Below are 20,882 nucleotides of genomic sequence, written 5' to 3' on the forward strand. Positions count from 1 at the left end.
AATCCTTAATGTTTGGTTCATAGACTTCTTCGACACATTCAGTCTCCTGGGTCCCATCTTCAAGTTTAGTCATTAAATAGGTCTTAGCATTACATTGGGACGCTATATGACCAAATTTTTGGCACCTGAAACATTGGGTTTGGCTTCTAGAAGGAGGGTTGGAACTAGTATGCCTTTTTCTTTATTATTTAACGGGTTCTGGGCAGGCATCAGGGATGTCCTAGTCGGTGCTTGGCTAGAACCGGGCTAGTTAGGAGGATTGGAAAGTGGTCTAAATTGCGGGAGATAATTTTGACTAGGTCGGGCTCCTGGGACTATGGGTCGAGAGTCGGTACGCCTCACTACAGGGATCCGTAAGAAACTATCCATATCTTGAGCCAACTGGTATGCTTGGCCAAGGGTGGTAATCTTTCGGAGGATTAATTCTTTCTGGATCTCCTCGCGGAGTCCTACCCGAAACCTAGAGAGGGTAACAGTCTTCTCTTCGATTACACCGCATCTCATATGAAACTTCTCAAATCGTCCAATGTAATCGGCAACGGTTAATGTCCTTTGAGTTAGTTTCTGCCACCTATCCATAAGGCATTGTCGGTAAAAGAATGGTAGATACTTCTCATTCAGCTTTTCTTTCATATCCTCCCAAGTGGTGATACAAGGAAGCCTTTGGGTCTCACGCATATGTTCAACATTATGCCAGTACCAGTGAGCTTGCCCAATAAGCTTCATTTTAGCGAATCATACTTTTCTATCATTAGTCATTTCGTACCACTCAAAATAATTATCCATGGCTGCTCTCCAATCAAGATACATGCTTGGCTCTAGTTGACCAGCAAATGTGGGGGCATCTACTCTTACGGTACGAAGTAGTCGTTCGTCAAGATCACACTGGTGATCAGGAGGATGTTGGTTCCTAGGAGGATGGGGAAGACCTGCAGGTGCCGTGGCCAAACCAAACTCAGGATAAGCTACGATTGGGGTTGACGGTTCAGGAGTCCTAGGGTGTTGCACTAGAGCACGGATCTCTCGCTTGAATTCTTCATGGTCAGCTTGTAAGGCAGCGATTTGTTCCACGAGATCTTGCAGAACCTTAGGATCTATGGTGGTTAAAGGGGTCTTAGAATGAGTGAGGAGGTACTCCCTGCCACTACGGGTTGGCATGCAAGGACTACACTAGTTGGTGATATGACATGCAATGCTACTAATGAATCCTGACTGACTAAATGGGATGCAGGACAACCTACTAATGCAACCTACTATGAATTCGAAAATCAGCAAATTTTCACAAAAGTAACTTAAAATTAAATGTTACCAATTTGTACTTTGGTTATTTCAGAATTAAAGTATGAAATTAATCGCTATAAGAAGTTAGGTTGCAAGCACGTATCATGGTCATTCTAATCCTAAAGTAATTTGATCGATGGATTGTTGAGAAATATCCTGCCGCTAGGGTGTGCTAATTTAATATCTAGATTTAAATGGTGAGTAGGATGGGTGTGGTAGTAGATGTTCTAGGTTTTGAAGTTTGATAGGAAAGTAAGCTTTCAAAATAGGATTGTCATGCAAGAGAACTAGAACATAATTAGATAAACAAGCCCAAAAGAAAGAAGAACCTGTTACCTGTGGTGGATGCAGTCAACCAGAAGCATCCGTTTTAGAGTCTCGAGCACAAAGTTGGCGTCGGGCGAAGCTAGCTGGAGCTGTGGACCTGGATCTGCAGCACAAGGGGCTCCTGGGCTTCTGAAATGGACTAAAGAATGGCTGGATCGGGCCTGAGACAGGACCTGCAGCCGCTTGGGCCGGGGCCGCGCTCAAATGAGGGTGCGCTGGCCTGGGTCAATACGGGTGCAAGAACGCATGGGGTGGGCAACGCGCTGATTCAGTGGGGTTGGACCTGCTGGCCTGTGATTCATGTAGGAAGGATGGAGGGACAAGGGGGAAAGGCAGAGTGGGAGAGGAGATGAGGGAGGCGATGGTGGGAATGGCGGACGAAGTCGGGAAGGTGCTGCGGTGGTGCTCGGGGTGGCGATGGCGAGGATGGCGTGGGTTCTGGTGTCGTTCACAGGAGACGGCGGCGGGTCATTGTGAAGGCGGACATGGCGGCGTCGGTGGATGAGGCTCGATGGAGGCGGAGCCGGGCGGAGGTGGTGCAAAAGCGGTGGAGCGGCAGCAGCGGCGACGCTCGAAAGAGAAGGCAAAGCACGGCTTCGGTGACGGCGCGGCGAGTCATGTGTAGGCGGCGCGGATCGGCGGGGAGGGCACGGGGGCAGCGATGGCGCGTGGCAGTGGAGATGGCGAGGTGGCAGCGGCATAGGCGGTGGCGGGGAAGCGACAACGGAGGCAGTGATGCGGCGAAACGGCTGCGGAAGAAGATGAACAGAGGCAGGGTTTTTTTTCCCTTTTTTTCCTTTTTTTTTTCCTTTTTTTTTTGGCAAGCACGTGTAACTCACGTGCACGGGTTTTGTGGCAAGCACGTGTGACTCACGTGCAAGAAAAGCATGCGCAGATAACGTGCGGCTCTCTCTCCCTCTTTTTTTTTCTTTTTTCTTTTTTAATGGAGCCGGGCTAGCAGGTTAACGGGTTTGGATCTTACCCATTAATGAAGTCCGCCTTCAACCGCCAACGGACTCGGTGTAACGCTGCGGTCTCCACGGCGGTGGTTGCGGGACGGAGGCAGAGGCCCGGTTGCAGCTCCGTGGACGGTGGCACCGGGGTAGTCGACCTTGGGTTTTCAACGGGCGGCGACTTCTTCCGCGATCGGTCACGGGACCGATGGTGGCAGAACCGTGGAACTCATGGCACGGTGGGTTTCCGTGGGGCGCGATGATCTCCGGTGGCGTCGTGAGGTGGAGACGGCGGTGGGTGTGGGCACAGCGACAGGGAAGGGCCAACCACGAAGGGGCTGTTCCTTTTTTTTTCTGGTGGGGTCCAAGAGAGGGGATCTTCCCCTTCTGGCGTGAACCGAGAGAGAAAGAGCTAGCCTGTGGCTTTGGCTGGGAGCCTGTTCTGATTGTTGGTGGGAACCGAGGAAGAGAAGAGAACCTGGATCGTGGCTTTGGCAGGGGCAAAGCCGAAGCTCTGATACCAAGTTGATGTAGCATAAGTAAAGGAAAAGAGGAGGAGGAAGAACAAGGGACGGAGAAAGAAGAAGATGTTATGAAGACGCAGGAAGAATAGATAAAGAGAGGAGGAGAAGAGAAGAAGAGGAGGGAAAAGAGAGAAGAGAGGAGAACGTGGAGGAGAAATTTTAATTCACTTCATTAAAACCCTAAACATGAAGATAGTCTCCTATATATAGGGCTCAAATAAATACAATTAATATAAAACCCCCTTACACAGAAATAACTCTAAATAAGCCCGAAAATAACACAAATAAGCCCTAAAAATGCAAACAAGCCCAAAAATAAAAATAAAATAAATATGCAAATAAGATGGTGGACTAGGCGGGTAAATAATCAGCTCCGATATCTCCCTCAGACTTGGAATCAAGCAATCAAGAACTCTGGCTGCAAATTAAAATCAGAACCCAACTTTTAATTCTTTTCCACAGAAAATGACCATCACATACATCAAAATGTATAAGACACATTTCATACACTCAAGATCTGTCTTCACAACAATGGAATGCTTATATTAAATAACATAATTTCCCAGTAAATAAAGGCCCTTAAAATTAACCTTCAATTTTTTCAACAGAATGACTATTTGAGTGTGCATTTCCGGCTAGAGTCTGTGGTGCTGATTCAGGCTCAACCATGCTTGACTCTGAAACTAGCCTCTCCACAGGAGTCTTGACAACATCCCTGCGAACTCCAATATCAGATACATACCGGCCAACGCAGTACATACCACTAACTACCAATGTCAGCCCACTAACGCTGGTAGTCAAGAAACGAAGAGGGGAAGATGCTATCGCCGAGAACGCAGCTGTCAAAGATGTCAACTGTCCACTTCGTCCCACGCTGAAAGAGGTCACTATGAGCAGACCTGTCTTGCAGTATATTGCAAAGTCCTCACAGTTGTTCTTGAATATACTATACATGCCAAATCCATTATCTAGTAGATATTTGGCACGATGAAGAACAGCATCAGGTGGATCTGAAGCTGCCAGCGTGCAGGTCCCACCCCGAGCTTTGGCAATGAAGAAAGCTGGGGAGACAGAGTAGTGGAAAAGGTAGAGATTGCCTTCAGCAAGGAAGCAATCAAGGCAGGACATTATTACACCATGCAGCTTGCTCTGATCGCCGCATCTCTCACAGACGGTTCCCAAATGAGATGGAGAAGAGCTGAAAAGAATTCTGTCTAACACAGTTCCTGTGCCAATCTCCTCGCCTGCTGCTCTGGTGAAGTGGATGACCATGCCATCTCCCACATATATCCCTAGGAGAAGACAAAGAAGTGGCACTTAATATCATGTAGTTACAGAAAGACAAATGACATTCAGCACAAAAACAACATGCAGTATCATGTCCTGTTTAGTCATAAATGGTCCCAACATGAATTCTAACATACTCTGGCAGTCACGATAACAAAAAATATACCATTGTTGTTGCTAACATGCAATGAGGAAGCAAGGATGATTCTCATGATTATGAGCACATACTGTGATGTTATTTGGAAGCCACAAACATACAGCAATCTTAAGAAGTTCTAAACTTTTTAAGAAGTAAAACAATTAAGAGAGCATATCTGTCCAAAATTAGGCGGGGAAAAACTGAAATAACATGTGGCATTGGTTGTCTGATCTAATGAGTATGTCATGGAAAAATATGTAAGATATTCATTTCTTGAAAAGGCCCCGCTGTAGGCAACCAAGAAAGGCTCTCCAAACAGGAAGCCTGATCATAACAGATGGGATGTTGAACCAGGGTTTTGAGTCCATGCCAGCTGGCACATACTCTGCAAGGCCGATACTGGGAAGCACTGGGTCGGCATGACATCCATCATATCATTTTTTACAATTCTAACATAACTTTCTCATCACGGCAAAATTGACCTGAATAGAAAGCCTTACCCTACCTGATTCTATTTGGACTGCATTTTTGTCAAGGGCATTTTCAGTTAGGGTCAGGTATGGGTAAAAAAATTTTCTGACCTGAACTTTAAATATGTTGGGTATAGGACAGAGCTTTAACTTGACTTGGATCATTGTAGCAGAATTCTGTTTGGGTTGAAATGATTTAGGTCGGGTTGTTATGACCTTGAATTGAATTTATTGAGTGGTCGGTATTTTTCTCAATACTAGTTATTTAAATTATTTTGGAAATTATCCAATAACAATTATAAAGATTAGATATGATGGGTTAGGTTAAGTTTATTAGGGACTGGGTCTTGCAAAGTGGATTCAATTAGGGAAAAATGGGTGATCTGGAATATCCCATGGGTGGGTATGGTCAAGAGGTCGTGACCTGATCTCGGATCATTGTAGCAGAATTCTATTGGGTTGAAATGATTTAGGTCGGGTTGTTATGGCCTTGAATAAGAATTTTTTGAGTGGTTGGTATTTTTCTCAATACTAGTTATTTAAATTATTTTGGAAATTATCCAATAACAATTATAAAGATTAGATATGATGGGTTAGGTTAAGTTTATTAGGGACTGGGTCTTGCAAAGTGGATTCGATTAGGGAAAAATGGGTGATCTGGAATATCCCATGGGTGGGTATGGTCAAGAGGTCTTGACCTGATCTCGGATCATCGTAGCAGAATTCTGTTGGGTTGAAACGATTTAGATCGGGTTGTTATGGCCTTGAATAAGAATTTTTTGAGTGGTTGGTATTTTTCTCAATACTAGTTATTTAAATTATTTTGGAAATTATCCAATAACAATTATAAAGATTAGATGGGTTAGGTTAAGTTTATTACGGACTGGGTCTTGCATAAGTGGATTCGATTAGGGTAAAATGGATGATCTGGAATATCCCATGGGTGGGTATGGTCAAGAGGTCTTGACGTGCTCTTGGAAGGGGCCAGGTATGGGGTTGCTCTAGATTGCTATCCTTACTTGACCTAACCAGACCCAATCAACTGCCACCCTTATGACATACCTTGTGCTACTGGTACTTGAATCCCTGTATTGAATAGCTTGGTTGCAGAACTTATATAAGTCGGCTCCTCTTCTAGTGTATTTAGGGTTCTACTCTCTTGAAAAGGTTGAGATGTTCATTGAAAAAATAACCATTAAAAAGAATTTTTTGAGTAAAACCATTAAAAAGAATTATCTATAAATGTTCTCAAGCATGAAAAGATGATTTATAGATAAATTTCTAAATTTTGGATGAGGTAGCGCCTTAATGTCATGAACCATTTAGATGTTTTCTGTTAAGGTTTTAATCTATAAGGTGTCACACAAAATTAAAACCAGGAATTCTTAAAGAACAAAATACAACAACCAGAATATATCCATAAATAAATCAAAAACTTATATTCATAAGTCAAACACATTCCATATGAACTGTATTATAGTGAATCTTTGGTTGAAGATGCTACAAATTGGCATGACAGTTAGGTAAAGAAACTAGATGAACTGATTTTTAGTGTCACAAATTTTCTTCTTTTTTTTTTGAAGCAAAAAATACTCAGTAAAGTAACAGTTAATCATACACATAATGTAGTTGAAAGCATTTTGTCAAATAGGCAATGATAACTAATAAAATCCTTATTTTCTTCTAAAAAATTTTATTTTATTCGTAGATGAGGGTAAGTTTATCAAGAAATAAGATAAAAGATGAAAAGAGGAGAAACTGAGGTAAGAAGGCAACTCGCCCTGGAATAAACAATAATTAATTAGCAGCAGATTGACAAAGATGCACTTCTAGCAATATGTTTTACTTCATCCTTCATGAGAATTGGACACAATGAAACCTTCAGAACTTTTACAAAACAATGGATAAGCTTGGCCGCCAACCATCCATCACAAATATGCTCTCGTTTCTTCAACTAGTTTCTGCAAGCCCTTATTTCTCATTCCATTAGTCTACTTCAAGACAGAGCAGAATACAGCCAAGAGCAACTTAAAATCTCAAACAGCTCCCAAAATCTATTACTTGACAAGACAATCTATCAGTCGCTACATTTCCAAGTGTATATTCTACTATTTGCCACTTCTACAAGTCAAAACCTGTTAAATGATTCAGGAATGAGGTTTACATGCTACAGATTCAGAATCGAAAATGAGTTCAGGAAAAATATAGTGACGTAGAAAGATAATGCCGCACACCTACAGCTATTGTGCATAACTCATAATTTTAAAAGAACACCCGCCAGTATTAATTCTTGTTGTGTTATGCCAGAGAAGGGAGTAAAGCACATGGTGAATATGCAACTCATTTTAGTCTATTAGAATAGGAAAGCTCAAATAGACGAGCAGGAGTAACAGATTAAATTTAACAAAATTAATACTGATGAGAAAAAAGCAATCCAGAATACTTTCAGTATTCTGGCTATAACTAATTAAAGATGAAGAACAGTAGTTGGAAGGCTTGGAAATTCTAAATTATATGATAAGCGGCTATCTCGAGCCTCAACCATGCAATTTTGACAAGAGCATTCATAGGAATTTACATGTAAGCAAGATAAAATGGAAAGCAATATATTATGCACCAGCACTTGATAGAGATATCTTTTTTGGAAGAAGAACTAATATAACAATTAGAAAGCTAATCCACACTAGCAAACAAAAAGAGTAACATGATAGCAAATTCACAACTGGTAACAGGGGACAGTGCTTATATAGAAAGGAACTAGATTATGCAAGCCGGCAGCTCCTGTTACTGGAACAGCAGAAATAGACCATTGTGACATCAGATATTCCAATAAATGGTTGGAAATAAGCTTTGGTACAGGGATTAACCAATGCTAAAAGCATAAGTTCAGAACGAAATTTATGGCCTTCAAATTGTGGGAATGGACTGCTTCAAAGAAATTGCTAATTCAATTTGAAAGTTGAAATGTTCTTTCTCCTTCAAAAAGCTGCAAGGCAGGTTATGCTTCCAATTGAATTTGATTGCCCATTAGATCCAAGCAATGACTTAAACATTTGTTGTGAAGGGAATTCTCAAAGAGATGGCCTTACCAAGGCAGATGTCAATGCAAAAAGGTTCCATGATCTCAATCATGCCCTCAATATATCATTGTACCTTCATCTAGAGCAATTGGTGGTTCCCTCGTAAGTTGGCCAACATCTATGACCCAAGTATGGACTCCTGTCTACTAAAGAGATCGAAAACTATGGCATCTAAAGAGATTGAGCAAGGACCTCATTTTGATGGGATGCATTTTCTTTTTTCCCCCTTTTTTGAAGAAGATAAACAGAGGAATTTCAAAGGATGGGCCTTGGCGACTCCATAGAGACATGGTGTCACAGGTTCAAAATATGGAACAGCCTCTCCATGAGCAGGGCTAAGGCTACGTCCATCTGAACCTCCCTAGATCCCATAGTAGCAGGAGCCTCGTCCATTGGAACACAATTTTAATAAACATAAAACTTTCTAGACTGAATTTGGAAGTAGAATGCGATTGGAACAAGGCAAGCTAGCATTACTTCTTAAATCGTGAAGACAAATAGGGTCATTGAGTGATTTTGTATTTGCTGTTATCCTCACTTTGTCTTGATTCCTCCTAAATTTGGTGCAATATATGTCTTGATTCCTACATGTGTCGGAAAAAAGGGGGAAAACTATGGAGCAGCAGAAATCTAATCAACGAATGTTGGAGCCAAAAGGGAATCCCAATCCTGAAAATTGCAATATATGGTTGGTTCCCTTTCAAAGGCTCGTTGTTCAACCACCCCCGACAATGTTGCCCACTTTCCTACCTTCTCCTTAAAGAATCGGCAAGCAGACATCTAGATCCGTGTAGCCGAACCCAAAATTCGGATATGGGAGCACCTAATCTAAGAACGAGATCAAGAAGATCTTTGAAGGGAGAACCTCACCCAAACCGACGCTGCCCTACCCTACCAACCTCTCCTCTCCTCTTCTCTCCTCTATTTAAGAAGATGATGTGTAATAATGCGAAGGAGGAGGAGGAGGAGAAGAAAGAAGCAAGGGGAGAGAGAATCACCGTGGTGGGCATAGATGTAGGCCTTCCTCCAGGAGTAGATGTGATCCCCGGGCTTCAGCTCCTCCCTCTCGATCCGGTTCGACAGCACCGTCATCACCTCCGATCGTCTCATCTCTTCCCGTCGCTCGGAGAGACAAGAGAATGGGGTCGGTCTCCCGCCTCCTCTCTCTCCCCCTCCCGCAACGCGGCACCCCTCTCCCCAAGTGGAGTTTTAGAGAGGTCCTGCTTCCTTTAGGGCGAAGAAGCCTCGGCCTTCCTTCCGTGCAAGGCGCACCCCGACCTGACGGAACCGAAACTTGGATTCGTTTCGTTGGGCGCTCGCGCTGGTTTTCTTTAACACGGCTTGGCTGGCACCGCAAAGGCAGCAGCCGGCCCGACGGTTCTTAACGATGGGCCAAAATTATCTGATCTTGATCTTGATCCAAAATAACAACGATCGTTTTCACGATCTAAAGGCCATGTCGGAGAGCATCGTATTCATGCCCGGGTTATCCTTCGCTTCCTTTGTCGCGGATCGCAGTACGTATAAACCGCGTGGGAAAAGGTTAAGACGGATTTCCACGTGATTTTGTGGGTATGTGTTTGCTTCTTTTTTCTTTTCTTTTTTTTTTTTTTTTTTTTTTTTTTTTTTTTTTTTTTTTTTTTTTTTTTTTTTGAAAACGGCAATTCATATAACTTTAAGTTGAGTACATCCAGCCAAATCAAAATAAAATAAAGAGTGCAACGTAGAGGGAGTATCTCCTAACGAAGTCCAAATAATCTCTCCGGAGTGCCGAGCGGCATAAGAGGCGACCCAACAAGCGAGAGACTTGTCCTTCTCTGATCAACTGCCTTCCAAACACTAGCCGTCCAAACTATCCGCGTACAAAAAAGTAGTACAAATAGATGTGAGAACTACAAGTTCCAATAAGATTTATTTTTCCTCAAAATATAAATTATGCATCAACAAGAATTACCAGAATTTAGCTACACATGGCTTTATGGCTAGGGTTTGTGCTCACTTGACTGGAAAATAATAAAGTACAAGTATTCTCTAGTTTAATCTAAAATAGTAATAATACGACAAAAATAAAAAATATCAGCTATATAAAAATTATTGCTAAATGTTAAAATTACTATCTAATATTTTGGGTTTATTTGTCTTCCTAAAAGATTAAAAAATATAAAATAGATATATTTTAGAATATTACTCAAAAAGTAAAACCACTTGTCTACGTTTCTCTACAGGCTGATATAGCACTGTTTGTGTCGGCCATTTTCCCGAGGACAAGGCCAATCGCTAGCAACCCACATATAACAAAAGATCCCTGAAATGAAAATCGGTACTTCTGACTCCGTTCTACCATATTTAAGTAAAAGTCATAAACTATGTAGGTATGCTATGAGGACCTAGGTATGGATGTGTTCAATCCTATATCAGTTATTGATAAAGATCTTTAATATTTATACATAACCAAAAAACTTAAATAACATCTTTTAGTTAATGTTTTTTTTTAGATTATATCCTGAGTCCTACAAATGACATCAGACCAGAACTTACTCATGGTCTATGTGAACCAAGGAATATTGCACCACAGACTCATTGAAACTGACTATAAATTTATCAATTATGCTTGTGATTGAATTTGATTAAACTTGGATCATTAGTTAGGATTTAAAATGAATGAAGCATGCGAAAACCCATGTAGGCTTACGTTTAATGTTACATAAGTTATTCCCTAGAAAAAATTTGAGTAGTTATACAAGGTTAAGAAACTCACATGATACCTCCAGTTTTTTTTTTTTGGTTAGATCCTGAGCCATTACACCTTCATGCATCAAATAAAAATAAAATTAATAATTTATCATGTTTTGGTTTGATTCGTATATACATTTCAAAATATCTTACATTAAAATCAAAAATCAAAAATTGTAAATGATACACTTTTTGCCGTATTTTTGCTCGCTAGTTGTATCTGCGGTCTATATTTTGCTGATTTGATCCATAAGCAAAAGAGTTCCAAATTAGTGAATTTTGGTTTGTAATTAATTTAAATATTGCAAATCGTCATCAATGATCCTAATCTGATATTTTAAGAGCCGGATATTTTCAAAAACATCCCAGTTGAAGAACTGGTACCAATGTTGGTTGGTTTCAGGCTACTTTTCTGCCACGATGGCGTCGGTGGAAGAGATAAGGTTTGACAACCGAGCACCTCGGCTGGGACCCATCAGCGCTTCAGCTTGCGGGATCCTCCGAGAACATGATGAGCCATGGGCTTTGGGCACTCCGCTCCTTCCAGTGATGGCCATGGTTTAGTTGGCCGGTTCCATGTCTCATGCTATATGCCTCTGTCCCTCGATCATCCGATTCGATCTCTTTTTCCCTATTATAAGCACAAGTATATTGATCTTTCCCAAAACAGCAAATTAAGATTTCCGACCGTCGCCGGAACCCGATAACACCATGTCACGGCCAAGGTAAGCAATGATGTCTACTTCACACTCTCTCTGTCTCTCATCCACGGCCAGCTCCGTCGACCGTTAAACTGCTAGTTTGATCGGTTCGCTCACAGGTTGGAAGGCAAGGTGGCCATCATCACCGGAGGGGCCAGCGGCATCGGCGAGGCCACCGCGAGGCTCTTCGCCTCCGAGGGCGCCCTCGTCATCATCGCCGATATCCAGGACGAGCTCGGCCGCGCCGTCGCCGCCTCCATCGGCCTCGACCGCTGCGCCTACCGCCACTGCGACGTCCGCGACGAGAAGCAGCTGGAGGCGGCGGTGGACTTCGCCGTCCGGACCCACGGCCGGCTGGACGTCCTCTTCAGCAACGCGGGGAAGGTAGGCCCCGTGGGACCCATCCTGGAGGCGAGCCTGGAGGTGTGGGACGACGTCATGGCCGTCAACGCGCGGGGAGCGGCTGCGGCCGTCAAGCACGCGGCGCGCGCGATGGTGGCGCGCGGGACGCGGGGGTCCATCGTCTGCACCGCGAGCGTGGCGGCGAGCCGTGGGGGAGCCGGGGTGGCGGCCTACGTGGCGTCGAAGCACGCCGTGCTGGGGCTGGTGCGCGCGGCCGCGGTGGAGCTCGGGGAGCACGGCATCCGGGTGAACTGCGTGTCCCCCTCGGCCGTGGCCACGCCCCTCGCGTGCGAGCACCTCGGTGGGAGCCCGAGCAAGGTGGAGGAGTACGGCGAGGCCCTGTCCAGGCTGAAGGGGGTGGTGCTCAAGACGAGCCACATCGCGGAGGCCGCGCTGTTCCTGGCGTCGGATGAGTCGGAATTCATCACCGGGCACGATTTGGTGGTGGACGGAGGGCGGACAGTCGTCGGTCAGAACACGCGCACCTTCCTCAAGAAATAGTCGTCTTGCTGTAAGGTGGCCAAGCTTTCTCGTCTGGTTGGAGATCCGGCTTTCGGGTCCTAGTGCTATGTCTGCAGTGTGAAGCCTAACCCTTGCTATCCAGCTGAATAACACCTGTTTGTTTCTTTCACCCATTCAAATCAGAGAGATTCATTTGGCCGTGTGTGCTGCTGTTGGATCTGTACAAAAGCCATGAACGATGATAACTAACAACGTAATTTCTGCTGATTATGACATTTAAAATTCAACTTTTGAAAAATAATCTTTTTTGATACCTGTATCGATAAAAAAAAAAAAGATTATATAGATAAGATGCTACTCGCAGGATATATACCCCTTACCGGCGTACACAGAAATGGCCCAACGAGCTTGACATTGGAGAAGATGTCAGATGTCTTCTTAAGTTCTGAAAGATTTAGGTGCTGTTTGAATGATAAAAAATGTCGATAAGATCTTCCAGCAGCAATCTTGCTTGCAACTAAATCTGGCCATGAGTCTAGTGCTGTAAATGCTATGACGTAAGGATTAATTCCTGTAAGAGAAATTCCATAAGCTGGCAATAATCAGTTACACTTTCACATAAAAATGAATAGGAAATTTTGTTTCAGGAAAGATGTGATGGGAACCTGCAACGGAGTTTATCTGATCTGTACGCTGAGTAACCACATAAACTATCCCACTAATGAAAATTAGAGAGCAAATAAAAGATATCCAACCATGAGCAATTTGATATGGAGGCACAAAAGCAAATAGCAATCTCCATGGTGCAAGGCTTAACTGCCAAAGTACTCTTGCCAACCGTAAGCAGAAACCATCCCCTTTTTTCTTTGATTCGGTGCTCTCCAACTGTTAACAGGAAACAAAACTCCGGAAAAACAAAAACTAGCTTATTGGCGTTCCCAGTTGAGGAAGCAGACGGAAGAGACTGAGGATTTTGTGGTTACCCAATTGGCATGAGCTCATGGCTCTCCACTCAATTCATTTGGAATGATTGGGTGGGTCCCAACCGCCTGATGCTTACTGTAATGGCATCTTAAGTGGGAAAATGTAAGAATGTAACCCCTGACATGAGTGACCCCCAATGCTCATGGATTTTGGAGGTACTTCGCATTTACTCCTTCCATTCGATTCTTCATTGTGGTACGTATCAATTGATCCTACTATGCAATCAGCTACCTTTTAATCAATAAACTTGGGGGTAGTATCTTACTTCCTCCTTATTATCTCAAAAAAAAAAAAAAAATCTTCCAGCAGGAGGCTTCTTTTAGAAGCATGCACATAAAGCATGGTCTCCAAAGGTGGTGACCACAGGCAGCAACCAATCTCCATTTCTTTGAAGATAATCGATTGCTTATGCAAGATGATTTACCCTATGGCTAAAAGTTACTGATTCCTCATGCAAGGTGATTTATTGCTAAAAGGTAGGAACAAGTTACCATGTAGCTTTTCTAATCTCTCTGGACTATCCATCCTCCATATCTTTAAAAAAACAAAATCACTTAACAATAGATAGTTCTCCAACATCCGAACAATGCCTTAGTTTATAGGTTTATACAAACAGGCATGCCCTATCTTGTGGTTGCTAAGTTGCAGAAACTTTCAAACAGAACCATATCCCTTGCATCATTAATTTTATGGATGGTGCTTCTCATCCGTCTCCGTCCTACTGGATGGAATTGCACAAGTGCTTTCAAGTTTCAACTTGTAAGAGCCAAGAAAATTAATTTGATGCTCTGAGAAACGTTATTTGAAAATTATTCATATGCATATAAGTAAACTAAAGAGGACTTGTTTGGAAGCTTTCCTCGAATCACAACTCACCTTACAAGCATGCATCGAACCTGTCAATCTTTGCCAGGGTTTGTCGAAGCCTGTCACTCCATCTCAAGACACATCACCATTGGTTGGACAAGAAGCTACAAGAGACTTCTCCTAAATCTCCACACAACCAAACCTGAAAATCTTGGGCACTGGGTGGAACCCCAAAGAGAGCAAATAAAAGGGGAAAGAGAAGTGGAGGAAAAGAGAGGGAGCTGCTGCTGATTTACCATATGCATGATTAGGGCTACTTCTAGAGCATCTATTTATAGGATGGAATCCTACCTAGTGTAGGATTTAAACACACCTTGAATACAACCCAAATTTCTCTCTTACTCTTGGAAGATGAAGTTCATCAACTCAGTTCGAGTCCAACTTCAACACTCAATCTAAAAATAGATATATACAGAAACACAGAGAGAGAATTAAGCTAGGATACCTTGTTGTATTGTCTCATAAAAAGATCCAGATTTGATTGGAGAAGGATTGGGCTATGAAAATAGTTTGAATATAATGATTGGGCTAGGTCAGGTCAAGCAAGACCACACCTGAGTCAACTCTAGATGCCCCTTGGATGAGATCCAAGTAGGGGCACCAACCAGGGAAATTAAGGTGGCTGGTGCCGCTACCTATATTTGTGCCAACTATGGAATGCACTCCTTATAGGAGTGCGTGCATCTAGAAGGGGTCGGTGCCATTTGCTCTCCCTCTTGGAGTCCTAACAGCACTCTAGTGGTAGTCAAGTAAGGCCAGCCTCTTATCCTTATCCTCTCTCTTAGGAGTAGAGTCTAGTGACGACTTTGGGATGCTTTACATAGAAACCATGATGCCTCCCCTCCTCTACAAAAAGAGGAGTCTCTCTAGGATTTCCATCCATCCTCATATCCACATGCCATGACCACCATCTTCTCATGCTATCCAAGAGAGAGAGAGAGAGAGAGAGAGAGAGAGAGAGAGAGGCACAAAAAGACTAATGGTCTTCCTCCAAGGAAAAAAAAGAAAGAAAGAAGACTTATGAGCTAAGCTTTTCTAGCAGAGTATCCCCTTGACCTGCGACTGCTGGAGATTTAAAGCTAGGCAAAATTCTAAAAGATAGACACGTGGACTAAAACAACTGAGTATAGTAATTCTCAGAAGGTCATGTGCTTTTGCAGTCCCAGACTCTCCCGGGAAAGCAACTGTCAACTTCAAAATCACTAATATGGGAAGGTATATATTTTTTTTAACCTATATGCATACATCTTTATCCGAAAATATCATAGACAAAGATCTTAAAATTCCACGAACAAGTGCTCTGATAATCCTGAGAATTCCATCAGTGAAGACTCAAATCACAGAACTCAACTCCATTTTTAGGAGCTGTTACTTGGTTTGGAGTTAATATCTCAAGAAATTTGAGGTGGTCTAATTTCTTATGAGGTTCCAATAAAGAGAGAGATCCTTCCCGGGAAAGAAATGAAGTGCCAGATCAACATCAATTGGCACAACACTTTGCAAAGCCTAGACTAGCATGTGGAATGGCTATGTGATAGTGCATGCCCATGCATGGGAAGCAATGGCACAGCACAGCACGTAGACATGCACTGTGCCAGTGACAGAAACCTCATTCAAAAATTAAACTTAGGTAATAGATGTGTTTGTAAATTTTAGTGGTCAAAACTTACAGTAATTAAAAGCATCATAAATTGTTCACAAAATAATACTTGTATACACATGGACATTAGAAGGCGATCTAAGGAACCGTATCATGATTTGGATTCTAAATATACTCATGGTTAATTCTAATCAAATTTTCCAGCCTATGAAGACATCCTTCTTGGATTTGGATTCAAATGCAAACTCATAGATAATTTAGTTAACCCTAAAAGCATTAAGGCTTGTTCAAACTACCAGCAAAAAGCAGGGACAACATAGAAATAACATGTGCAACCAATTAAGATAGCATGATGTTCCTAGTCATAGACCAACTTTTAGATGGGCAAGTGAAGGAATTTAATGTCCTTATTAACTGAAGTGGAAAATTACAGTAGACTCAAAAATTATCATTGATCAATAAAACACAGCAGAGTGGGACATAAAATGAGATCATAATAAAAACAAAACAGAAAATCTAGTAGCCGGCATCACTCAAAACAAGAAAAACCAATGTTGCTTATTTTCCATTAATCATTTGAATAAAGGGCGGGGGTTGAGGGATTTACTGCAAGTTCTGAACAATTTTGAATTAGACCTCCTCAAAAACAATTTGATATTTTTTTTTCCTTGAATAAAGTATATAATGATTGGAATTTGCTAATTGAGAACCAATTTTTTGTAGTTTCTCCAATTATACAATATCACACCTGCTCCAAAGGCAAATGGATGCATCAGTGAAGTTGAGAATACTAGAAAGATTGATCTTGTTTCAAAAGCATAGCAGAAATCAACTTACATTCCTAAAACATATTCTGTCCAGATTGGAAACCTACTTCAGTATGATGGTCTAGTCAGTTGTCCGTCAAAGCCCACAAGTTGATACAAAAGATAACAATACTGACAATGTAGTAATAAAATTGAATATTGGTATGCCAATCTTATATAACCTAGACTATATTATAAATGTCATATTGCTACAGTTAAGGTTAAAATTAGGCATGTAAAATTACAGCAAAGCTTAAGTGTTGCAAGTTGGTGCCGTGGTTTCAGAAAAGCAATCGGCACATCAGATGCTAAGCAATGTAAGCTATACTATTTGAGGTTCATCCCGTAGACAAAATGCTAAACAGCCAGCAGATCTATTTGAGTTATAAAATGATATCTTCAGACATGACTAACCAAATCTTGCAGAGAAGCTTGTTGCATCAGGACATTGTGAGGCATTGGTAATCAGTGCACACTACTTGACAAACAAATTGGTGAGAGCTAATGAGTACCAAACTGAAGGTAGCTTCGACTCGACTTCAGTATAAAACCTTGGGTGATTGTACTGGAAATCTGAAAGCCTATCTTCTCCTCAATCTCATGCTCTTCTTCTTCTGGCTTATGGCAAAACGTCTGGCCATCGCAACATTGTAGAACCTCCTCATATGCTCTGATAGACGATGGATGGCATGAAGATTTCCAATTGCTGATAGCCGCATCAGAATGGCATCGAATTTCTGATATGGTAATTTCATCCCGTGGTTTATTACCTCTTCCAGAAGTAAACATGCATCATCTGTTCTCCTGCAATTGAACAACCCGTCAATCATTATACCATAAGTATCCACGACACGTGCACATCCTCTTCGATCCATCTCATCCCACATGCTAAGAGCCCTATCCGGTTCGCACATCTCAAAAAACATTGTAATCAACATGTTATAAGTATGGACGCTAGGCTCACAACCTGATTCTATCATTCTTTCGCAAAGCACTAGAGCTTCTTCAGCCTTCCTAAGTTTGCAAAGCACCTTGAGAAAGCAGTTATATGTGAGGATATCAGGTGGAAAACCTGTCTTGCTCATCTCTTCCAGTATCTTATAGGCAGCATCGACCTTTCCAGCCAAACACATCCCTTCAATCATGTCTATATACGTCGACACATCAGGAAGGCAGCCGCTGCTTCTCATATCAGCTAGCAGTCTAAAGCACTCCTCCATCAGATCGGACTTCGCCAGGGCCACAATCATGATACTATAAGTCCTGGCAGTTGGTGAAGATATGGCGGAGCCTTTAGTTCTCATGAACTCGAAAAGCTCTCTGGCTTCTGAAACCATCCCTGCACCGCAGAAGGATTCGATTGCAGCATTGTATGTGAAATTCTCCGGGGCGTGACCCATCTGCATCATTTCCTCGAGCACCTTCATTGCTTTTTTAGGGTCTCTCATTCTGCACCACCCATAAAACAAAATATCGAAAGTCTCCGCATTCGGGACAACCTTATTCTTCACCCGGTGGAACATAAGTTCTGCCTCCCTGACCAAGCTGCACTTGCAGAGAGAATCCAGCAGCAAGTTAAATGCATCTACTTCTGGCGGGGTCTTTTGCCGTATTCTTTTCTTCTTCGCGAATTTTCGGAGATGGGTGAGATGCTTGTCGGTGTACGTTCTCAAGATTGCTAGGAGAGCATCAATGGGCACCGTGTTCTTGTTCCTTCTCTTCATGCAATCCAGAATATCGCAAACCACCCCAAACTGCCGTGCCTTGTATTTCGTACTGGACAATATATCGATCATATCGTCATACACGGGAGGCTCGTGGTTGTACCCTTCTTGATGGCCTGCCCAGGTGAAGAACCTGAAAGCTAATTTTTCCTCGTAGCGAAGCCTTCGGATGACATCATTCACGAGCTCGGTGGTCGGCTGTATGCCGAGCGAATCAAGAATGCTCTCCAGAAGCTGATCGGCACCAGAGCAGGACATGATGGCTGCATACACCTTCTCAGGAACGGCGGCCAAGTGCTCGCCTGCTGCATCCGCATCACCTGAAGCGTCGAGACCCTGTGAAGAAGAGAAGCAAGAAAAGGTCCTGATCGAGAAATTTGTGGCGGAAGCACGGAAACAATTACGGCGACCGCGATGAAGAGCCCCCTCTGCGGGGATAAAAATAGGTACCGCCGATGGTTCTTCAAGGCCAGATTTTGTATGTAAACTTGAAGAAACAATCCGTGGCGATAAATTCAAGAGACAAAAGGCCAAGAAATTCCGGGCAGAAGAGATCCCGATCGATGAGTTTGGTGATGCACCCAAATTCCGACGGAAGTTCAAGGATCTGCCCAGAACCGAAACAAATGTATGGCGGCACATCTGTTTCAAAATTATTACTTAAAAAAAAAATAAAATCAATATTTCAAAATAACGAAGGAAAGAAAGAAAAAGTCTGGGGCGCCCAAATTTTATCGCAGAAGCAGGGACCCGAAATGATCTAGGTAAGAGGTTCTCGGGTGTTATTACTTGAATCTGGATAAAAAACCTGGAATCGGCATCAAACTTTCAAACAAATAGCAGAGAATGAAAACAAGTTTCGTTTATCACTTTTCCTTTTTGTTATTTATATAATGCATGCATATAAGACCACCTCTGGATTCTTCTTGTTCTTTTTTTTTTTCCCCAATATCTTCAGCAAGGGACTGCTAAATAGACTCTCTCAAGTATATCATGCATAAGACTTGTCTTGGCCAGTCTAATGATTGGTGCCTTTAAACGAAAAGAAGTTCTTTGACAACTCAAAAGTTCATGTTGAAGTCTTTTCATTTGCGGTGTGTTGTGGAAATAAAGAGTCCGCACTTAGTTTCACATCGACTAGATAGCAGAGAGGTCTGTTCCTTAAATAGAGGGGGACTACCCCTTTCTCTTCAGAGTGCCTTTTGTGAGGCAAAATCGTGCATTGGGAAGAGACTATAAAACCCTCTCAAAGCGGATAATACCTCTGAGGAGAAACAGTCGCTTCCGCAGTCTGAGACCGGTGAGGACTGAGCTCTGGGGCTCCGGGGAATACCCTTTGACCTCATCAATGGTGCTTTCGTTGAGAGCCCTTGACCCCGGCACAGACCCCTCCACTGAGGGAGCTACGTTGTGGAAATAAAAGGTCCGAACTTAGTCCCACATCGACTAGATAGCGGAGAAGTCTGTTCCTTAAATGGACGGGGGCTATCCTTTTCTCTTCAGAGGCGCCTTTTGTGGGGCAAAACCGTGCATTGGGAAGAGACTATGAGACCCCCTTCAAAGTGGACAATACCTCTGAGGAGAAGCAATCGCTTCTGTTGTCTAAGACTGGTGGGAACTGAGCTCTGGGGCTCGGGGGGATACCCTCCGACCTCATCATACGAAGTTACCATTCAAATTGGAAATTGTTTGCTTTGTATTTATAGATTGCAGAGTTAGCTGATTTTTTATTTGTTATATACAAAGGAGTTAGAATTTAGGATAGTAAAATAAATAAAGCACATGTAGAGACGAGGATTTACGTAGTTCGACCTATATTCATAGACCGAGATGATTAGGAAAGCTCATTAATCGTGACCAATACAAAGGTATAAAGTATCTCGCTAACTATCGGAAATTCTTGATATCATGGAATGATACAATAAAATATTAGAAAAAAATAAATATATCAAACAATACTTGATAATTAAATATGAAATTACTAAAAAAATGAATAAAATTAACGAGTCCAACTTAAATATTTATTTTCATTCAAAATATTTTAACTTGATCCATGAAAATGACCATTAGGTCATAAGTTTGCAAACTATAATTCTAAATATAATTACGAATCCGCTAAAATTGATACGATTATTCAGATAAATAGAGTTTAGTTTAAATAAGGAATCATTTGATAAATTTAGAAGGATATTTAGGGTGACAGAGGAGAGTTTTCTATGATCTGGATTTTCAGGCCAAGTTGGAATAAATTGGGGTTAGGCCACTCCATTTTTCTCTTAATCCAAATTAGCTTTTATCCTGAGCATCCATGGGGCTTGAAATATGGATCTAGTCGGGTCTAATCGGGTCAAGACCGGTTTGGTTAATAAGTCAACTCCTCGTTCGAAACCCTAGATGAGCCTTGGAGGGCATGAGGAGAGATTCCTTTCATTGGTGTACCTTCTGAACGTGAGATACAGTGTAACATCTTTATTATAGAATAGTAATTAGGCATAAGGTCCTAATGCTGAAGAATAAAATAATGCTTCCTCTTGATATAGTC

The 20,882-nt window shown here is 42.3% G+C and overlaps 3 protein-coding genes across 4 annotated transcripts; 1 reads left to right on the forward strand and 2 right to left on the reverse strand.

Moving 5' to 3' along the window:
- Window positions 1–3,507: 3,507 nt before the first annotated feature.
- Window positions 3,508–9,376, reverse strand: LOC103713466. Its single transcript, XM_008800407.4, has 2 exons — window positions 9,060–9,376; window positions 3,508–4,377 (listed from the first exon to the last, which is right to left on the reverse strand). Exons 1-2 carry the CDS (start codon window positions 9,169–9,171, stop codon window positions 3,671–3,673), a joined length of 819 nt encoding a protein of 272 aa, XP_008798629.2. The 5' UTR covers window positions 9,172–9,376; the 3' UTR covers window positions 3,508–3,670.
- A 1,949-nt stretch (window positions 9,377–11,325) lies between these two features.
- LOC103713465 (short-chain dehydrogenase reductase 4-like) lies at window positions 11,326–12,629 on the forward strand. The gene is made up of 2 exons (XM_008800406.4): window positions 11,326–11,519; window positions 11,615–12,629. The coding sequence occupies exons 1-2, from the start codon at window positions 11,506–11,508 to the stop codon at window positions 12,396–12,398; spliced, it is 798 nt and encodes a 265-aa protein (XP_008798628.1). The 5' UTR covers window positions 11,326–11,505; the 3' UTR covers window positions 12,399–12,629.
- A 42-nt stretch (window positions 12,630–12,671) lies between these two features.
- On the reverse strand, window positions 12,672–19,305 carry LOC103713464 (pentatricopeptide repeat-containing protein At1g73400, mitochondrial-like). Of its 2 annotated transcripts, none has more exons than XR_003386854.2 (2): window positions 17,031–19,305; window positions 12,672–12,930 (listed from the first exon to the last, which is right to left on the reverse strand). XR_003386854.2 is itself a non-coding variant. In XM_039119665.1 (2 exons), the coding sequence occupies exons 1-2, from the start codon at window positions 18,980–18,982 to the stop codon at window positions 17,198–17,200; spliced, it is 1,671 nt and encodes a 556-aa protein (XP_038975593.1). In that variant the 5' UTR covers window positions 18,983–19,304; the 3' UTR covers window positions 16,758–17,197. The 2 variants fall into 2 exon arrangements, 1 of the variants encoding a protein (XP_038975593.1); XM_039119665.1 differs by lacking the exon at window positions 12,672–12,930 and having other exon boundaries at window positions 16,758–18,676; window positions 18,791–19,304.
- Window positions 19,306–20,882: the final 1,577 nt, after the last annotated feature.

This window comes from Phoenix dactylifera, unplaced genomic scaffold (genome assembly GCF_009389715.1).
Source record: "Phoenix dactylifera cultivar Barhee BC4 unplaced genomic scaffold, palm_55x_up_171113_PBpolish2nd_filt_p 000591F, whole genome shotgun sequence".
Lineage (NCBI taxonomy): Eukaryota > Viridiplantae > Streptophyta > Magnoliopsida > Arecales > Arecaceae > Phoenix > Phoenix dactylifera.